This window comes from Neltuma alba, unplaced genomic scaffold (assembly GCF_004799145.2).
Source record: "Neltuma alba isolate B1F8T4 unplaced genomic scaffold, ASM479914v2 tig00011687_pilon, whole genome shotgun sequence".
Lineage (NCBI taxonomy): Eukaryota > Viridiplantae > Streptophyta > Magnoliopsida > Fabales > Fabaceae > Neltuma > Neltuma alba.
The window spans coordinates 110,556-131,153 of NW_021636326.1; the positions used below are offsets into that span (position 1 = coordinate 110,556).

General features: G+C 38.0%; 2 protein-coding genes across 2 annotated transcripts; both read left to right on the plus strand.

Moving 5' to 3' along the window:
- The first annotated feature begins 7,633 nt into the window (after positions 1-7,633).
- Positions 7,634-11,612, plus strand: LOC114716744 (auxin efflux carrier component 6-like). The gene is made up of 7 exons (XM_028901792.1): positions 7,634-8,166; positions 8,310-8,977; positions 9,629-9,824; positions 9,940-10,025; positions 10,117-10,274; positions 10,358-10,434; positions 11,032-11,612. Exons 1-7 carry the CDS (start codon positions 7,736-7,738, stop codon positions 11,096-11,098), a joined length of 1,683 nt encoding a protein of 560 aa, XP_028757625.1. The 5' UTR covers positions 7,634-7,735; the 3' UTR covers positions 11,099-11,612.
- A 5,323-nt stretch (positions 11,613-16,935) lies between these two features.
- Positions 16,936-20,471, plus strand: LOC114716746 (alcohol dehydrogenase 1). Its single transcript, XM_028901794.1, has 10 exons — positions 16,936-17,058; positions 17,550-17,686; positions 18,356-18,402; positions 18,723-19,048; positions 19,136-19,218; positions 19,317-19,392; positions 19,482-19,543; positions 19,642-19,737; positions 19,825-19,986; positions 20,081-20,471. Exons 1-10 carry the CDS (start codon positions 17,022-17,024, stop codon positions 20,195-20,197), a joined length of 1,143 nt encoding a protein of 380 aa, XP_028757627.1. The 5' UTR covers positions 16,936-17,021; the 3' UTR covers positions 20,198-20,471.
- The last annotated feature ends 127 nt before the right edge of the window (positions 20,472-20,598 follow it).

The following is a 20,598-nucleotide window of genomic DNA, read 5'->3' on the forward strand; positions in this document are numbered from 1 at the left end:
TATACACAATATAATTTAACATTTTATTGTGAAAAGCATATGTGTTTATTTTAGAATAAAAATTTATCTGTCTTCGTTCAGTGTGACTTTTGCTATGTGCATGACTTTTGCCTTTGCGTGTTCATGATGGGATGTATAAATGAAACTTTGCAGTAATTAAAAAGGGAAGAAAATAAATCCTCTCACCTACAGTTGCATTTTGAACACTGCTAGACTAGAGCTCACACAAACGAAACAGCGGTAAAGGCACGCGCCACTAAAGGGGACGTATGAGAAGCGTTAGATGAATCAAAGGGCCACCATTTGCGGCAATTATAGTTTTGTTTTGGATTATTACATGGCAAGTGGGGTCTGGTTTGATAGACGGGGACCACGTCATGTACGTACGCCTAGAGACCGTATGGTCGCTCTCACCGGAAAGAGGACTGACCAGCTTCTTGTGGTGGGAGCCGTTTCCGACTTCCGAGTCCATCAGCCTCCCCCGACTGGACTGAGCCAATGCAATGCCTTGCATCAAAGCAGGTGCTTTCCATGCTCAGAGTCAGGACCACTGAGAATTGTTATTTGTTCACCAAGCGAGCTAAACTGAACCCATTCACTAGTTGCAACGATTTTTTTCCCCCAATCTTTAAACTCGATGAGCTTAATTTATTAAATTTAACTATTTCATTTATTGTTCCCCATCCTTTTCAAAAAACTTAGTCCTTCCAAACCTCAGCTTATTAATTATAGTTGAGTAAAAACTGTTAAATTAAAAAGATTATTTTTCTCTTAAAAGATCCATCAGAATCAATCTTTATATACTCCTCCGGTCCTTAATATAAGACCCATTTAACTAATTTGATTATATTAAGGAAGTTAGGTAAATTAGTTAATTATAAGAAAAGTGACGCATTTTTCCTAAAACACCATAATCATCTTTTTTAATACCCCTCCCTCTTCTATTTGATTATGGTTGAGGAAGTATCTATAGGGGTAATTTAGAGAATATTGATAAATATGAAAAATAGGTCTTATATTTAAGACCAAAACTAACTCAAGAATTAGATCATATATTAGGACCGGACGAGTATTATGAATGAATATAGACGTTACAATTTAAAGCAGGCGGGATTAGGACTAACGAACTGGCCATTATATCCTCCTATGTATCTTTTCACACCCGGATATTGACCGTTATATAAACATAAACCAAATTCTGACCTGGCAATCGAGTGATGACATGTCATTTGCAAGATTCTGAATTTCTTGGATTCCATTATAATTAATACTCCTCATTATAATATCTCGTTTGTATACTTCAGATTTCACTAGGAAATTGAACCATATTTTTGGCACCGAATTTATAAAAATAAATACAGTGATACAGCATGATTGTGTGAGTGTAGAGAGAGACATCATTCTGACTGTAGTGAACCACTGTGTTTGGACGGTGTCACCAACATATATGCTGTGTCATCAATTTTATTTAACCCCGTGATATCGCAATTATATTTTCTTTTACAAAACAAAGGTTTCTTTTCCCACAATGTTAATTCGTCTTTAATTATTTTCCTCGATGGGGCTGCAGACATTTCATTTTGTGAGGATGACTTATTCGGTGTGAGAAGGACAACTGCGTATAAATTCAATGCTTGTAGCTGTGTACTGTCTCTCACGGAAAATTCCGCACGAATATGAGTAGTGACTTAATAATGGATGATTATTGAAGTAAGCAAGCATTGGTTAATTAGAATTTACAAAGGGATTAGGCCCTTAATAATTGACATTATATGGGCGGATGCACAGCGCTTGAAGTGGGTATGGATCACATCTATCATCAAGATTCCTTTGGCGTTAAAATAAAAGCGGTGAGGTAAAGAATTGCCCACCCTTTAAGTCGCTATCCCTTCTCATGCGTGTAAACACAAAAGTGGCCCTTATAATTGGCATCCATTTTTAGTACTGTTTCAACAACTGCAAGTATACTGCAGATCGATGAGCTTAAATCATTCGAGTTTGGATTAGGAGGCACGTATGGCCTCCTTTTGGGTTCAATATATAAAAAAAGAATCTATCAAATCGATCAAGAAACACATTACGATTCACGACGTGATTTGGCCCCGACAGGACGCTGCTTGTGGATTACTCAAATTGGGCACTAATGAAACAAAACAAAATCGCCAACCTTCCCCAGCAACAAGATGCTTTGCCTTCCTTTTTATCACCACCTTCACGTGAAAGCGAGCTTTTAGCATCAACACGCTTCTTTCCAACACGTCTTATTTATACGAGACCATGTAGGTATCTGTATATTACACCCACTAATTTGAAGGTAGAATCTGAATCACAGTCGTTCTTCCCACTGGTTTCACTCTCTTTTGTCTTTTTACCTTATTAAATGGTCAAGTACTTCATCTCGATACAACCGATCACAGGTGCTTCATATCTGCAGGTAATTATCAGAGAAGCATCATTATTAGTTCCATACATGTATCGTTCTGACCCATATGGGTCTGGTCCCTTTCGATTTTTCGAATGAGCTGCTAGTCGAAGCAAGTTCAGTGATCTATGTTTTTTTCCCCCTCCTGGTAGTCTATGACTCACACAAGATAACAACTCTGTCAATCCCTTATCTTGATATGTGTGTGTGTGCGCGCTACCTATTATTAAGCTTTTGACATTATTCCTAGGCTTCCAGCTCAGAGTCTTAAGCCTACGCAGAGTAATTACCACATAAAGCAATATTCTGCCAAACAGAGACCTATGCACGCTATATTGGGAACAGAGGACTTTTGACTTGCTTCACTTGAATATGTTGATGCCCTCTTAACGTTTCTGGAATTCAATGCCTATGTTCCTGCGGATACTGTTTCGAAGGCAATGTGTGCTTCAAAAGGTTGCAAACTACAAAAGGACTACTACTGCCTCGATCGAGACAGAAGTTCGGAATAATCAAACGGCAGAATATTAATGACATCTCGTCATGGATTCCATGATCGGTGCCATCATGGCGACGTGCTCTTCATCATCACATCAGCTGAATTTCAACTCAGTTACTGTTCCCCCATTATCTAGTGATTGTCGATTCCAGACCCGCATTATAGGAAGAAATTCATCGCTAAATATATATTAAACGTAAATAGATAAAGAATCAGAATGTTGCTTTAGGGTAGCGAGAACTTAAAAGCTAAAACAAGGAAGAATAAGGATATGTTTAGGATGAGAGATATTTTACCTGCTAAGTGGATATTGGGGGCTGGGCAACTGTTGTTCGTGGTTGATTTCGCAGGGAGAATCTGGGGTTTTCGTTCTAGCAGGCAGGGTTGGAATACGATGCTGGCCTTGCTTCCGCTACCTACCTGATGATAGGGTGAAAAGGACAATAAACTAGAATGTTGGCGAGTGGAGCAAGGAATAGTTTTTATTTTTAAAAAAAAAACACGGGTTATGGGCATCTGGGACTGGGAGAAAAGAAAAACGTTCTTGCTTTTCTGCCGAAGCGCCCTGTGCCAGAGCCATTAGAGTTTTATATATTACTTTTGTTGCTCGGGTCATTAAATGATGAACAGTATCTGAGCTTTTCTGATCACTAGATGAAAGAATACAGGGGAGCGCGTTTAGGGTGAAGTTCTGAATTACATATGGCAGCTTGATGATCAGCCGATTCCACCTTACTCCTCTGCTGTCATAGGCCCAAGCCAAGAAGCTCAGCTAGGAATCCTCGCATCAATGATCAGACAGCTGAAGAGAACAAACAATAAGGCTTATTTAAATTAGCACCTTTGACATCATGTGCTTCTTGCCATGAAGATTCAAGCTAGGACGTGAAGGCCTGCTTTTCTGCAGAAGTGTGAACTATGTTACATTGTTTCCTGTTACTATGTATAAGTAGTTTAATTTTCTATATACTTTAGAATAGATCACGAGTATACGAAAATATAAATATAGCAATGTAAAGGCAAATTATTTAATTTTGCATAGTTTTCTGTCCCATGTAAAGGACGAGAGGGGATATATTTTGCTCCCCTTCCTTCCAAGCAAAGCATGGCATCAGTTACCAATAAACATAACAATGATAAACATAATAGAGAAACTTATTTATGCATAATATGAATTAAAATTCAAGAGTCACAAAATATTAGCACATGATCAATATTGTTTTTTGGGGGGAATAATACAAGGCATTGAGCTTGTATCAAAACTGATAGTGGGAAAGCAACACCCACAAAGTCATTATTATGATCAATATTCCACTCGTGGACAGTATTGCTTTAGTACAGAGATCTAGCAACACGCTGGGGGGAAAAAAACAAAGCACGTAGATAGACTAGCTTATCCCTAAGAAAGTCTCTGAAAAAAGGCCCAGACTAGTTTTTGTCCCTAGGGAAGCTTCGGGGAAAGCTCCTAAAGAAACTTTGCGCCAGGAATGAAAATGTGAGGTATTGAATGCCTCTCTGAAAAATTCATATTTCATAATTTGTGACATTTCATAAATGAAACACGTGAAAGCCCAAAATAGCCTCTTGAACATACAGATTCTTGAAGCCTGACTTTGGTACAGAACAGAAAAGCCCGCATCAAGTTCTCAGCCCCAAAGAAAGTTCAGAGGCTCGTTCGGCTGGAGAAATCATATATGTATTTTAAAAGATTAATTAATCTGCAAACCCTTATAATTTCAATCAATTTTGAATCAAGTCTTTATAATTTTTTTTAATCAAGTCCTTTATTTTCACTGTTTTTAATTAGGTGCTTGTATTTATTTTTCTTTTTATGAAATCCTTATAAGTTTACCTTATTTTTAATTAAGTCTTTGAATTTTTTATTCTTTATTTTATTAATTCTAATAGTACTATTCTATAAACATAAAATAGTATATATTATTTAATATTAGTTATAAACAATAATATTCTAAAAATAATGAATTATTATAATAATTTTTTAAAAAAAATTAATTGTTCCAAAAAAATTTCTTGAATCAGTTATTTATATTACTTATTTTATTTATAAATTATTAATTTAATGTAATTATTAATATTTTATATTTCGGTATTAATCTATTTAATTAATTTATATTTAATTAATAAATAAAAATTAAAACTACATGGACCTTATTAAAAATTTAGTGAAATTATAAGGACTTAATAAAAAGAAAAATAAGTGTAAGAACTTAACAAAAAACAGGTGAAAGCATAAGGATCTGATAAAAAAAAACTATGGAGATTTGATTCAAAATTGGTTGAAACTATAAAGACTTAACTCTATTTTAAAGGCCTGTAAGAAGAGAGAAATTCAATGATTTTGTGGTGCCCAATGAGAAATATAATTTCGGAGCGAAAGATACTGGTGTCCTAACCGGTGCTACCATCATACGAACTTCAATCTTTGACAAAGGACTAGTTATATATTTAATTTAATTTTAAATATAAGACTCATAATTTATTTTGCGACTAATATTTGTTAATTTTAACTCCAAATAATTTATATGGTGATTGTGCATATTAAGTAATTCTCACGAAATGGTAATTTTAAATAACATGACAAGTAAGAGGTTTGAGTTTCTTTTTTTTTTTTTTTTTTCAATCGGAAGCATTGATCGAACCCATGGCCTCCGGCTCACAAATTCCCCCCCCCCCCCATATTTTACTGGGCTTCAAGGTTATCAGCATTAAGATAACTGCTCTGGCTGGTACAGCCGTCACTCTTTAATTTCTTCTGCAGTTCTAATGATTCTGAACATCACACCCACAAGCGCCTTTTTTATTTTTCTTCCTAATTTGTTATTATATTCTGAACAATGCGCTAGGTGTGAATGCAGCAGGAGTGGTTTAATTTGCAAGTACACCTCAAAAAGTGTAGGAGCATGTGAGTAAAATTATGAATTAAAATGCAGTCTCTCGGGAGGTGCCCGTCAGCCTACTCAGGCTCAGTTTAGTTTTCAGAAAATTTATTTTTCATTAAAAACCTCCTTTCTGGGGCTAACTTTCGCCTTTTGGGGAAAACTGCAATAAGATTTCGATCAAAAGAATTAAATATGAAAAAATCTCTTAAAATCATCAAATTAATCTAAAGAGACCTCATTGAAATTAACTATATATTCATGCCACTCGCAAAAGACATAATGCCAAGCTCAATCTTGTTTTTTTCCGTCACAGAAATGCCAATTGTGTGCCCCGTGCAGCTGGAAATATGGTACTGGGCTTAAGACACGGACACTGAAGTGCGAGCGTCTTCAACACACTAAAACCGAAACAGTATCATTCTGACAACCCGATCCATGAGAGAAAACCGAACACGTACGTAAATGAAGAGTTACTTTGAAATAATTTGCGTGCTTGAACTTCTTAACATACAAACACGAGAAAGGAATAGATCGCGCAGCACCAGGAGAAGGAGCTCAAAAAAAAAAAAAAAGGTATCTTGAGAACTGGGTAAAGTTTGACCCGACCAGAAAAGGACTTGACTGGAAGTACTGAGGCAAATCACAGCATTAAGAGGAGTGTGAGGACATAGAGGAAGTGAAGAAGAAGACGGAGGAGTACGGGGAGATGCGAAGCAAGTGAATGCAGAGGGCATTGCACTGATGGATGGGGACGAGGCGTGCGTTAAGTCTCTCTCCCAACCACGCCATGTCGTTTCACTATCACTAGCTTTGTCCGTACCCTCCAATATGCGACAAGTTTTGCCCCCGTCTCCCCAGACACCCCCCATGCCCGCTCTTTCAGGCTCTGCTCTCCCCAGTTTATACATCACACCAAAACAACTAAAATAGTTCTCCACTCGATCGGATCAATTTTATGTCTGCTTTGGTGGTATCATTACACTCCTAATCTACTTGTCTGGCTTCGCTTAAATCTTCAAAAGGTACATGCAAATCAACTAAAGGAGTTGAATCTCCTTCATGCATTATATCTCTACATTCGAAGCAATATAATCATCCTTGGAAACTGATGACACTCTGAGGGCAACAATATATTAACCCTTTTCTCCTGCTACAATGACTGAGAAACTGCAGACTGCAACCCTTACAGATTTTGCCCTGCACTTGTTGTCCATCGTGAGTATATATAGTCTCGATTGTTAAAACTGTATAACCAGCGCAGCAGCGCGGTCAAACTATATATGAGACTCTGTGCTTGTGAGAGAGAGAGAGAGAGATTGGATGTTAAATATTTTTAAAAGTTCAGTACAGTTTTTGTATCAGTTCACCAAAATTGTGAAATAATTCCGAAAGTTCCAACTTTCAAACGGGCGAGGGGCCTCTCCATTTCGTGACACAAGGCCAAGGAAAATAAAGATTTCCTCACCTTATTACGTCACGTCTTCATTTCGTAACACATAACTCGCTTTCTTGTGCTCTGATAATCGATCAATAATACAACAAAAAATTTAAAAAGGATAAAAGAAATAAAATTTATTGGCAGAGTGAAAACAGATTTTAAAAATTCTATTTAGATACAAACGAAGAAGAAGATAAAATACGAGAGCGTGTGTTTTTTATGATGGAAAGGAGAATTTTACTCCTATTCATAGTGATGCCCTTTTGCATAAGTTGAAATTTATTTTCGTATCTAACTTTTCGATTACTACACATTACTTTTTCACCCTTTTAGCTTTCCTAAAAGAAACCTAGCAGTATTCTTTAACCCCTCACAGCTAAGCTCACGCCAGCAAGCTCTTTATATTTCGTTCACTTTCCTCACTCACAGCTGAAGTCACATCGTCGTCGTCGTCCTTCTCCAGCGAAGCCGAAAGGATGATAACAGCAGATGATTTCTACCACGTCATGTGCGCAATGGTTCCTCTATACTCGGCAATGCTCTTGGCCTATGCTTCTGTTAAATGGTGCAAGATATTCACCCCCGACCAATGTTCTGGCATCAATCGCTTCGTCGCTGTCTTCGCCGTCCCCGTCCTCTCCTTCCATTTCATCTCCGACAACAACCCCTACCAAATGGACTCCAAATTCATTATTGCCGACACCATCTCCAAGCTCCTCGTCCTCCTCTTCCTCTCTCTCTGGGCCATCTTCTTCTCCTCCGGCACCTTGGATTGGCTCATCACCCTCTTCTCCCTGGCCACTTTGCCCAACACTCTCGTCATGGGCATCCCTTTGCTCCAAGCCATGTACGGTCCCTTCACCCAGTCCCTCATGGTTCAGCTTGTCGTGCTTCAGTGCATCATATGGTACGTTTTTTATTCTCTTTATTTTGTTTAAAGTATAGACCACATAGCTCATCATCTGTTAGTGCAACAGTCACACAAATAATAGCAAAGCGGTCCAAGTTCCATACATGCGCTGTATTAAAATACTGTGGAATGCCTTTCAGGTACACTCTCCTGCTGTTTCTGTTTGAATACAGAGCTGCAACCCATTTGATCCACACCCACTTTCCTGGCCCTACTGCTGCTTCTATAACCCAATTCGAGATCGACGGTGACGTCATATCCCTCGATGGGCGCGACGTGCCCCTTCGAACGGATTCCGAAACCGACAACCATGGGCGTATCCGTGTGAGGATTCGACGGTCCACATCGTCAGCCCCTGACTCCGTATTGTCTTCGTCCATAGGCCTCACGCCCAGACCCTCCAACCTGTCCAATGCCGATATCTTCTCCATCAACACGCCACTTCAGCTGCATGAGTTTCACGGAGCTGCTTCTGAGGCAACGGCGGCTGGAGTTGGTCATGATATCGTGTTTGGCCATGGCGATCTGGGATTCGGGTACCTGTCCGCCAGCCCTCAGTTGTCCGGGTACGCGTCGTCGGATGCGTACTCCCTCCAGCCGACGCCACGGCGGTCAAATTTTAACGAATTGGAGGCCGCAACGACGATGAGCACGCCGGTATGGGCAAGGTCCCCGATTTCCAGTGGGAGGATGTGCCGGCAGTCACCGATGGCATTTCCAGGGGCGAGGGTGGTGTGCGAGTCGCCGCCAGGAAAGCATCAGGACGGAGATAGACAAGGATGCAAAGACATTACTGGATCGGCTTCAGGTATGGGCAGTTCTTGTACACGTAAAGTTGTCTATAAGCGTTATACGTAGTCGTTATCTGGTAATGGGAAGAACAATACCGGTCTTGTTGGCCGTCTCGTCTAAATCCAATAGATCGATCCGAAACATGTCAAAAATTGAATCCACATGGATTTTTTAAGGTGTACTGCGGGACTTGGTTGAATATCCTCTATAGTAGAGTTACAAAGCACTAGGCAGTGGACGAACAGGTGGTCCCTCCCACCCTCGCGTGTCTAAAGTCGAAACAATGACATTGAAATGGAAAAAATGGAGAAATTTTATAAAGTGATGGTCAGCAATATATGGGGGTAGAATAATTTAGTTTTGGTTGCGAAAGCTAATTTGGCACTTTGGGTGAGTCAGGAGCACAATGGATGGTAGTCATGATTGGGAAGGAGCACGTGTGATATGATGGAGGTAAAGGATTTTATTCCACTAAAGGCGGGGTGAATGGCGTAGAATTTCCATGCCATTATAGCATCGAATCATAAGAAACCAGAATTTCATTCTACTCATAAAGCGCCCAAATCTTCCTCAATTCATTAATTTATTTACGAACAGCAATATGGCAGAAGATTTCACAGCTTTGTTTTAATTATACACTAGTATTGACATGATATGTATATTTCAGAGAAGGAGATAAGTTTCAGGGACTGCAGCAAAATGCCGACGGCGGAAGAAGCGGGTGGGGCCAAAGAAGCCCAGGCAATGCCAGGGGCGGTGGTGATGATGAGACTTATAATGGTGGTGGTTGGGAGGAAACTCTCCCGAAACCCTAATACATATTCTAGTGCGCTGGGCCTTCTTTGGTCTCTCATCTCCTTCAAGTATGTGAGACCTAATAGAAATAAATATATAAAACAAAAGGCAAGCATGCGTGCATGCTAAATATGCCTCTCTTATTTAATTAAATGACTACATTTTTGGTTATATAAATTACAGATGGAACGTGGACATGCCAAGTCTGGTCAAATCCTCCATCAAAATAATTTCGGATGCGGGCCTCGGGATGGCCATGTTCAGCCTAGGTAACTTGATTACCAAAACGATCATGAATCATAAATACATCCATGTAGAGAGGGACGGGTGAAGATGTGATTTTGTGGATGGGTTTTGCAGGGCTGTTCATGGCGCTTCAGCCGAGGGTGATAGCGTGCGGCTCAAAAAGAGCAGCCATGGCAATGGCAATCCGCTTCATCGCAGGGCCGCTGGTAATGTCTGCCGCTTCCATTGCGGTCGGATTGACAGGACCCAAACTCCATACTGCTATTGTGCAGGTCATCCTTGATTTTCCTGATCACTAGATGCCATCCTCTTTCCTCCTAATCTCTTATTTACCTTGCCTTCACTTTCTCCTCAGGCTGCTCTGCCTCAAGGCATCGTGCCATTTGTGTTTGCTAGAGAATATGGGCTCCACCCTGATATCTTGAGCACTGGGTGAGTTTATACATATATATACACACCTGTGTCACTGACACATGACTCTTATTTTCCTAAATCATACTCTCACTAAGGGAGAATTGTCGATGATGATATGGATTTGGAATTTTGGATGCATGTATGCATATGCAGCTGGGGTGGGGCGCAAGTTTATTATGAGAGAGACTCCCAGTTTTCTCAAACTCTTGGTATCCTTCCATGGAATGTGAAATGATTGTGAATCGGCTCTGGGATACCGAATCTGTGTGAAGCGCGCATGTCATTATCATTGACAAATAGAACGCAAATAATTCGGAAACACTCAATTATGAACTCGAAAAAGCATGAAAGCCCATTTCCCTTTTGTTGATGAATTTCTTGTGATCAATGTCCTGCATTCACTTACTTGTACATCTATCATCGGGATGTAAAAGTTCCCACTGCTCAAAACTTACTAGGGTTTTCTCATGACAGCGTGCAAGCTCTTTTACGTTCATCATTATAAAACTATATAGGGCCATGGTACTGCTGGTCGATTTCCAATTTAAGTCGCAAAGCCTAATTATATTGTGTGCTTGCAACTGTATTAATTCGCAAATCATAATTGATCTGCAGGGTCATCTTTGGCATGCTAGTTTCCTTGCCCGTAACGCTGTTATACTACATCGTTCTCGGCCTCTGATTCTGGAAAGGACACAAACTAGAGCTGGAAGAAAAGACATAACTAGCGTGCATTTATCGTGTTTGGGTGGATGGACAGGGAATAAAGGAGCAGAAAAGCATAATAAGCCTAGGAGAGTAGCTAGCTGGGAGCTGTGGAAAGTAATACCCAAAAGGCTTTACAGGTCGCTCTATAATTGTGTCTGGCGACACCGACAGTCACTAGTTAATTATGGGCCATGATTTCGGGGTTTAAGAAGACAGAAATGGAGGGTTTCCATTATGGTAGTAACCACCGGCGGAGAAGGTTGACCTCAGCTGGGTGAAACAGTAGGCTTGAAAAGGCCTAAAAGGGCTTTGAGGATGTGACAAGATGACGCACGCATGCCGCAGCTTAAGTTTTCCTGCATTTTCAAGGGGGCAATACATATCCTAGTGGCAGCCGAAAGGGAAAGATGTATCATCATTATTCATTATTATAGAACCACACCTGCTTTCTGCTCGCAGGTTTCTACATTTTGCTCTTCCCACTGCAATCCACATGTTTTCACCAAAATTCATAACACAACAAATAACCATCCATGACTGGCCCAATCAAAAACCAAACTTCTGTACGTACCTGGCTTCTTTCCATATATGCATACAAGGATAAGTTAAGGACTATTTTATTCGAAGAGAACCCACAGTCTAAATTAATGGCACTCCGCTGGTAAAAATAAGAGAAAATTAATGGCAGTCCCAGTCAAAATAGTGTTCTGCAAATCATATCCGATACGAATATTGTAATTGATTGTGTGTGATTCAGACGAGTCCATTTCACTACTGACGGGATCGGAGACTTGAATGAGTGTTTGTATACATCTAAAACTTAATTAGGTTTCAACAGATTACCAAACGAAAATTCAACTGGCTAAGGGGCGTATTGGTGCAGAGATTTATGTTAATTGTCTCAATATCATCATCTTTATACATATGTGTGTGTACTTTCCCTGTGTTTTTCAAACAACTTTAACTGTGGATAAAACCGTACAAATTTCTCTACGCATTGTATGGAGAGTAATGGGTTTTACTTTTTACAGGTGGGGGTTCTCATCCAATTGGGAAGGTCCATTAAATATATGAACTCTCTATTTATGTTTGCGAATAATAAACAGTAGAGTTATTATAAATTTTATACTACCTCTTGTCCTTAATATAAGATATCATTTGATTTTTATTTTAATCTTAAATAAGATTTCAATTTACTTTGTCTCTCATATTTATACATTTTTTCTCTAGGTAATCTTTCTAATAATTGTAGATTTAGCTAACACATTTGATTAGTAAAGATATTTTAGGAAAGACAACATCTATTTATTACAACTAACTAACTAATTTATTTTCTTAATCTTCTCAAATTAGTCAACTAGTTTTTATATTTTAGATTGGAAATAGTATTTTATACACATCCACGTATGACATGGCAGTTGGCACAGGGAATAGGGCAAAAATATATCCGCCACAGAGCCCAAAGGTTTGTCTTCGGACCACAACCTTCTAATTCTGATCCGGCACATTCCCATTCGATCCATCATCCCATTCTGAGCCCGCCAACTTTTAAAAGATATTTAGGTAGAAATAAAATTATAGTTTTAAAAATATTTTTACAGTATGTAAAATAAATATGTGAAAAATTTGTCTCAATTTATAAAAAGAATGCTTTCTAAAAACAATTCTTGGATAATCTAAACACTCCTTAGTCGTACTTGCGTGTTTGTTTTACCCGATCTCTTTTTATTTTTGTCCGTGAGAGGAATAAATATGGGAATATTATTTATTTTTTATATTCTTAAAACAATTACGTAGAGTAATTTTCAGAACAATTTTTGGAAAAGTGGTCATTCTTAAAACAATTACGTAACGTGATAAAAGTGATTTGATTGAATTACCTAATTATCATTAAAGCATGATCTAATTCTTACGCCTCTTGTTCAATTTTGAAGAATAAAAAGTAACAAGTCATTAAAAACTTATTTTAATTTTTTCTCTTCGAAGTAACTTTTAATTTCGTTGATTCATGGTTAAAAATACATCTTCGAGTTGTTTTTAAAGTAAAAAATAGGATGCTTTCTAATTGCGACTTAGCAGTTCAATTTTCACCCCGCCACCGTCTCGTCGAATTACCTAATGAATTTTGAAACAATTACATGCGCGTCGGAATAAATAAAATTTATTACAAGCCCCACACACGTCTTTTTTTTTTCCCCCCTCTTTTTCACCACGAGTGTCGCGTCCACCATTCTTTCTTTTATATGTCTGGTCTCGCCACATATTTTTCGCTGCAAGCCTCTTTTTTTTTGGGGGGGGGGGCCAAGATCTAAATTTGTCTTGAAATTTTTTGGGGACAAATTTGCTTTAGAAGTTTAAAATTATAATAATATTATCCTCTTCTGTTAAAAATATTACCGGTTAATGTCACTATTTTAACGGTCTGTGTTGGTTTTTTTAATGGTAAAGAGTAATATTGCTACATTTTGAACTTTCAGGATAAATCAATTTTCAATAAAACTTTCAGGTGCCTGGTGCTCCCAATAAAAATTTCTTTGATAGCTTTGTGGTTTAACCCCTTTTTAAGTTGCCAAAGCCAGATTAAGCACTGTATCAGCCAAGGGTACTGGCTCATTGAAATGGAGTTGAGCTGGTCTAACTAAAATAATACTACCTCCAGTTCTTAATATAATAACTCATTTAATTTTTATTTGTGTCCTAAACATAAGGCATCAATCTACTATTTTTCTTATATTTATTCATTTTTTTAATGATAGTCCTTATAATAATAGTAATTCTAACCAATAAACTTGATTAGTAAAGATATTTTAAGAAAGACAATGCATATTTATTACAAAAAACTAACTTAATTAATTTTTTTAATATACTCAAATTGATCAACTAACTTTTATATTAAAGACTGAAAGTAGTATTTCCAAAAGAGTATATGTGAAAAATAATGTAGATAATATTTGTTTATGCATGGTTATATATGCTAAAATATGTCATGTAGTATTTGTTAGGCCAGTCACGTACATCTTAATTTTAGTATATTTTCGTACATTTTTAAATATTATAATTTTATATTAATAATGAAATACTTTCAAATTGTCTATTAATTGTCTGGCTAAACTAATACTATCTCTGGTTCTTAATGCAAGACCTAGTTGACTAATTTGAGGAAATTAAGAAAATTAGTTAAGTTAATTAATTATTGTTATAAATATGTGTTATCTTTCCTAAAATATTCTTGCTAATTATGCATACTAGCTAGAATATAATTACCATTTGATGAAACATTTAACATGTATAATTACTACAAAGATTACTTTAAAAAAAATAAATATGAAAGACAAAGGTGAATCTAGGACTTTATATTTAAAACCAAATTAAAAATCAAACAAACTATTATAATAAGGAATTGAGGTAGTATAGAGTACAGACTCGCATGACTAATAAAGCCTATTAATCATTAGGCACATATAGGTGTTTGGAATATTCTAAGAGTGCTTTAAAAAGTACTTTCAGGTAACACGAGATATAATTGCTATAATATATTTATATTGAATACTATAAAATTACTAATAAAAAGCAAATTCAAGCATTCCTAAGAAAGCAAAATAAAAGCGCAACATGACATTAATTTTGGTTTATTGAATGTTTAAAAAATGATTTTGACAGATTCTAATAGGGGTGTTCAAAGCCGGCCCGTCCCGGTCGGCCCGTTCCGATCCCGGTCTTATTGGGACGGACGGATCCGTCCCGAAATTTTTCGGGACAGGACAACCGGGACGGGACAAAAAAGGGACCGGGACGGGACGGGACACGGGACGGGGTCGTCCCGTCCCGGTCCCGTCCCGGTTCTTTTTTTTAAAATTTTTTAAAATTTTTTTAATTTTTTTAATTTTTTATATAATATCATTTTTTCATATTTTTTTAAGACTTGAGACTATTGTATGGAACTATGGATATATTTATTTAGAATTTTTATATTTGTTAATGATTTGAGATTATTGATTATTAGAATTTTTAGCAAGTTTTTATTGTTTAAAAGCTTTTGTTTAGAGTTTTTAATGACTATTATATGTAATATTTGAGCTTTTGTTTAAGAGTACCCAAACAATAAAAAGATGTTTTTATAAGATTTAAGCTCAAAACAATATAATTAAAAAAATTAGATTTTTTTAAAAAAAATTTAAAAAAATTTAAAAAAATTAAAAAAATTAAAAAAAAATCATTTCGGGACGTCCCGGTCCCGTCCCGGATCCGTCCGTCCCGATCGGGACCGGGACAACCGGACGGCTGGGACACGGGACAGAAATCTGTCCCGTTACTGTTCATCGGGACGGACCGGAACGGCCTGTCCCGTCCCGATCCGTCCGTGAACACCCCTAGATTCTAACAAGTTTTTTTTTTTTTGTTTATCAAATTTTGACCGACTCACTTTCACGTATGTTTTGGAAGATGTCCGAACTACAGGCTAGTTTTACAACCTTAACTTTTGTTTGGGGAGAAAGAAAAGGAAAGAAAAGCATTGTGAAAGGAAGTTCAAAAGAATGCTATTCAAATAAGTATCCATTTACCATGATTTATCATCTCATTTTTACCACATACTACCTCCCGTTCCTAATATAAGAATTTAATTGACTTTTATTTTAATCCTAAATATAAGATTCCAATCCATTCTATTTTTCGTATTTATCCCATTATTTCAAGATAGTTTTTGTAATAATGATAGTTCTAACCAATATATTTGATTAATAAAGATATTTTAGGAAAAACAACAATTATTTATTACAAATAACTAACATAACTAATTTTTTTATCTACTCAAATTAGTCAACTAGTTTTTATATTAAGGATGGGAGGTAGTATATTAATTGATGTTGATATTGATATTCATAATCTTTAGACAATTCCAGATTTTCTTTATAAGTACGGAGAGAGTTGAGATTTATATGATGACCGGTACGTGGAAAAATTCTCATTTGGATCTTCGAAGAGCATGTGAATTGATTTGGTTTTAGGGCTTTAAAGAAAGAAACTGTGAGCTGATTAGGGCTTTAAAGAAAGAAACTGTGAGCATGCTTCATTCCCTATGGGCATCCGACAACCAGATTCGGCAGTTTCGGACGGGGATTCACCATTCAAGGGCACATCGACGCACCAAGCACCGACGTAATTGTCGCTGTCTTCTTGACACGTGGTCCTTCCTTTGCCTCCTTTTCAACTATTTTTTCTAAGAAAACTTGTCAGATGGTCACGCATTTATGCACTCTGTTACTTATAATTAAAAATAGTTACTATTCGCCGCATATGCATATTTGATCTTTTATTAAAATATTTTTTTAATATTCTGTTTTTATTGGTTGATAATAAGAATGACCAGGAGAGTCAGACACGACGTCAGATTGTCTCTTCTCTTATTCGAATTTGGGATAGCATCAAAATTGCTGGGTGGACCTGTTTGTCAAGAGCTCTGATACATCTAATTGAAGTTAATTAAAATAAAGCTTCTGTAATCTCCCCCCCCCCCTTTTTTTCCTTTTCCTTTTAAAAAAAGCGGGAGAAAAGTGAGGGTGATTCTACAGAGAACCTGGTCGTTACCCGAGAGGATGGCATATTAGGCAAAATGGTGGGGTCAGAGTCGACAAAACCGGAGAATTGCGTGGCGGCCCCCCGGATTTCAACCCCACCACGGTACTCGGTATTCTTCTCTCTCCCATTCGCCATTCCCAACCCTGTAGCGTACCCACTGGTATTCTCGTCCTTTCCACCCCCTTCTTTGTTGGTTTTCTTCACTCCTCCTTCCCTATAAATATCCCCCTTCCCTGCTTTTCTCTTCCCCAACCTGTTCTTTCTCACTCCTCTGTTCTCTCACTCGTCGATCATTTCATTTCTCTTCGTCCTTTGTAGCTATGTCGAGCACTGCTGGTCAGGCCATCAAGTGCAGAGGTATGCCCATCCCCACCATCCTTTTATTCCCCACTCCATTGATCTTCCGCCCCCACAGTCTGTTACTAGACCCTCCTTTCTCGTCATTTCTCTTGTATTATGGGGGCTGGGTTGAATTCTTTAATCTCTTATATATCGATTGCCTGCAACTTTGATCACTCTAGTGGCTTCACCGCCTTCGCTTATACCTTTGAATTGCCGATTGTGGGGCTCAGTTTTTCTTATATTTCGGATGTTTCCCGAATATGGAATGTTCGCCAACCTTCATCGGGGTTGCCTTTTCCTTTAATGGTTATTTGAAATGATTTTTTTTATTGGACCCTTTTGAATCCGTGTAGTTTTGGCTGTCGACTATTATTCGAACAAATTATCTGAATGCATGCCTCGGAGAATGTATTTGTTTTACATCTTCTGGATTTTGGGTTTTCCGGTGTTGTTTTTGCAAATTATGGGGTTGTGTTGCCAATTGATGTAATATTCGTAAAATGTAGCTGCGGTGGCATGGGAGGCTGGCAAGCCGCTTTCCATGGAGGAAGTAGAGGTAGCACCGCCACAGGCTGGTGAAGTGCGTCTGAAGATCCTTTTTACCTCTCTTTGCCACACTGATGTTTACTTCTGGGAGGCCAAGGTAATATTTATTTCACTTGCATTTTCTTCTATGGTTTTTCCGGAAGACTTAAGCCTTTTTAGCTATTGTACTATAATAACTTGTAGCATTACTAAGTTCTTATTTTCTCATGCATTTGTTCAATTAATGTAAGATTGTGGTGACCTGAGGTTATATTGTTCTAAAACTTAACTTTGTCGCCGTTGTTATGTAAAAATGAGGAATTTTTTAGTGATTTATCATAATTCATTCTTAACTTGTATTTCTAACACTATTCCATAAATGATTTATTTATAAAACTAAATTCATCCCTGTTTAGAATATTAGGAACTTTGATCCACCGAACATTAGTGATATTTTAGGTTAGTGGACCTAGGCAGTGATATTTCCTTTTCAATTTGCCGCATTTCATCCCCTTTTTGGTCTTCCAACTCTTGAATGGTATTAGAAATCAAGGAAATCTATTTTCAGTCGTTCGATTCTGTGGCCCAGAACCATTCACATTCATTCATTTTCTAAACCTAATGTGAAGTTGCTTTGTCCCCCCCCCCTTCCAACTCTTGAATGGTATTAGAAATCAAGGAAATCTATTTTCAGTCGTTCGATTCTGTGGCCCAGAACCATTCACATTCATTCATTTTCTAAACCTAATGTGAAGTTGCTTTGTCCCCCCCCCCCCCCTCATTTCAGGGCCAGACTCCATTGTTTCCTCGTATATTCGGTCATGAAGCTGGAGGGTACGTTTCTTTAGTAATTGTTGTCCCAAGATCGAGACTTCCTTTTGTATAATCTGGTTCACATTGTTTTCCTTTCGGTTTTTAACTGCTCACTTACCTTAGTATGATCTACTGGTTTGATTTTGAATTCTGAGCTTCTGACATAGATTGCTTTCTATCAAGTCCTTTTGTCCTAAATGCCATTTTAAGAGTAACCAGTTCTTTAGATTCTTTCAAGTTAGAGAAACAGGAAAGGAGGGAAAAGAAAGAACAGTTAAATAATTTGGTAGGCTCCTTCCGTCATAGATTGCTTATAATTAAACTATGGTCATGTGATACAGAGTCGTGGAGAGCGTTGGCGAGGGTGTGACTCATCTGAAACCGGGAGACCATGCCCTCCCTGTATTTACAGGAGAATGTGGGGAATGTCCTCATTGTAAGTCAGAGGAGAGCAACATGTGCGACCTTCTTAGGATTAACACCGACAGGGGTGTCATGCTCAACGATGGCAAGACCAGGTTCTCCAAAAATGGACAGCCCATATACCACTTTGTCGGAACCTCCACATTTAGTGAGTACACCGTTGTTCATGCTGGATGTGTTGCAAAGATCAACCCTGCTGCTCCACTTGACAAAGTTTGTGTTCTCAGTTGCGGAATATGCACAGGTTTAAAAGATCCCATGATTTTGTAAATACCAGCAAACTAGCTAGGTGGTTCTGTTTTTCAACGTCATTTCTTATTTATGCCTGTAGGTCTTGGCGCTACCATTAACGTTGCAAAACCAAAGCCTGGCTCTACTGTTGCAGTCTTTGGACTGGGAGCTGTTGGCCTTGCTGTATGCTGTTTTCCCAATTATTCTAGTTTTATTGTAATTCTTCAGCAAATAATGGAGGGTATGATGATTCCTGCTCTTGTTTGTATTTTGAGTTTTAGGCTTGTGAAGGAGCACGGATTTCTGGCGCATCAAAAATTATAGGGGTGGATTTAGTTAACAGCCGATTTGAGGAAGGTAGAATTTTTCCATTTTAGATGTTTACGAAAAATCGCCATTGCTATTCACTTATTGATGGTAGCCTCTGTATCGCTTAATGTTGGCAGCCAAAAAATTTGGGGTCACTGACTTCGTCAACCCAAAAGAACACAGCAAGCCTGTTCAAGAGGTTAGTTTAAAGACAATTTGATATGAAGTTTACTGTCTTTCCTACTTTTGGTTATGTCGGATTGAAGGATTGAGGCAGTAAATTTAATGGCGAAACAGGTAATTGCTGAAATGACCAGCGGAGGAGTTGACCGTGCCATTGAATGTACTGGAAGCATACAAGCCATGATCTCAGCATTCGAATGTGTTCACGATGTACTTACTCAGAATCCCCATGGTTGATCTCTCGACATTTTATTCAGCTTTTGATTAACTTTTGCGCCTTGAAATGTTTCTTCTCAGGGCTGGGGCGTGGCGGTGCTTGTGGGTGTTCCAAGCAAAGACGATGCATTCAAAACTCATCCAATGAATCTGTTGAATGAGAGGACTCTGAAGGGCACTTTCTATGGTAACTATAAGCCCCGCACTGATCTTCCTAATGTTGTGGAGAAGTACATGAAAGGGGTGAGTTTAAATATAAACTGTGGGATCTTCATCCTCTGAGAGGGCAAGATTAGTTTTGTGGGTAAAATGATATGATATGATATTGTTATGGCAGGAGCTGGAACTGGAGAAGTTCATAACGCATACAGTGACATTCTCAGAGATCAACAAGGCATTTGATTATATGCTGAAAGGGCAGTCAATCAGGTGCATCATCCGTATGCAAGAATGAGAATAAAACTGAACATGTGATCCGCTTGTGGGATTGTGGGAATGCTGTTATGTGCAGTATGAATGGGGGGAGTTGACTGATTTTTGTCTCTCGGATTGAACTTTTGGTGACCTGTACCCACGCCACAGTCCACTCCTAGTCGTCATATTTCTTTTGTTCAAACTTGAAATGCCACCATCAGCTTGTTTAATTCTTTGTCAAGAGTGTCATTTCCTAGATTGTCCTACTGCGTATGTCAAACGATATAATAATACTGGAGGGTGGAAAGTTTTCCAAAACTTGAATGTCTCATCGGATTATAGTTGTTATTTTATCAATAGATCATTTATATTATCATCGGTAGTGAATAATGGGTCTAGTTTTATTTTATATCCATTTAATTTAACCGAGTAGTTCCTAGA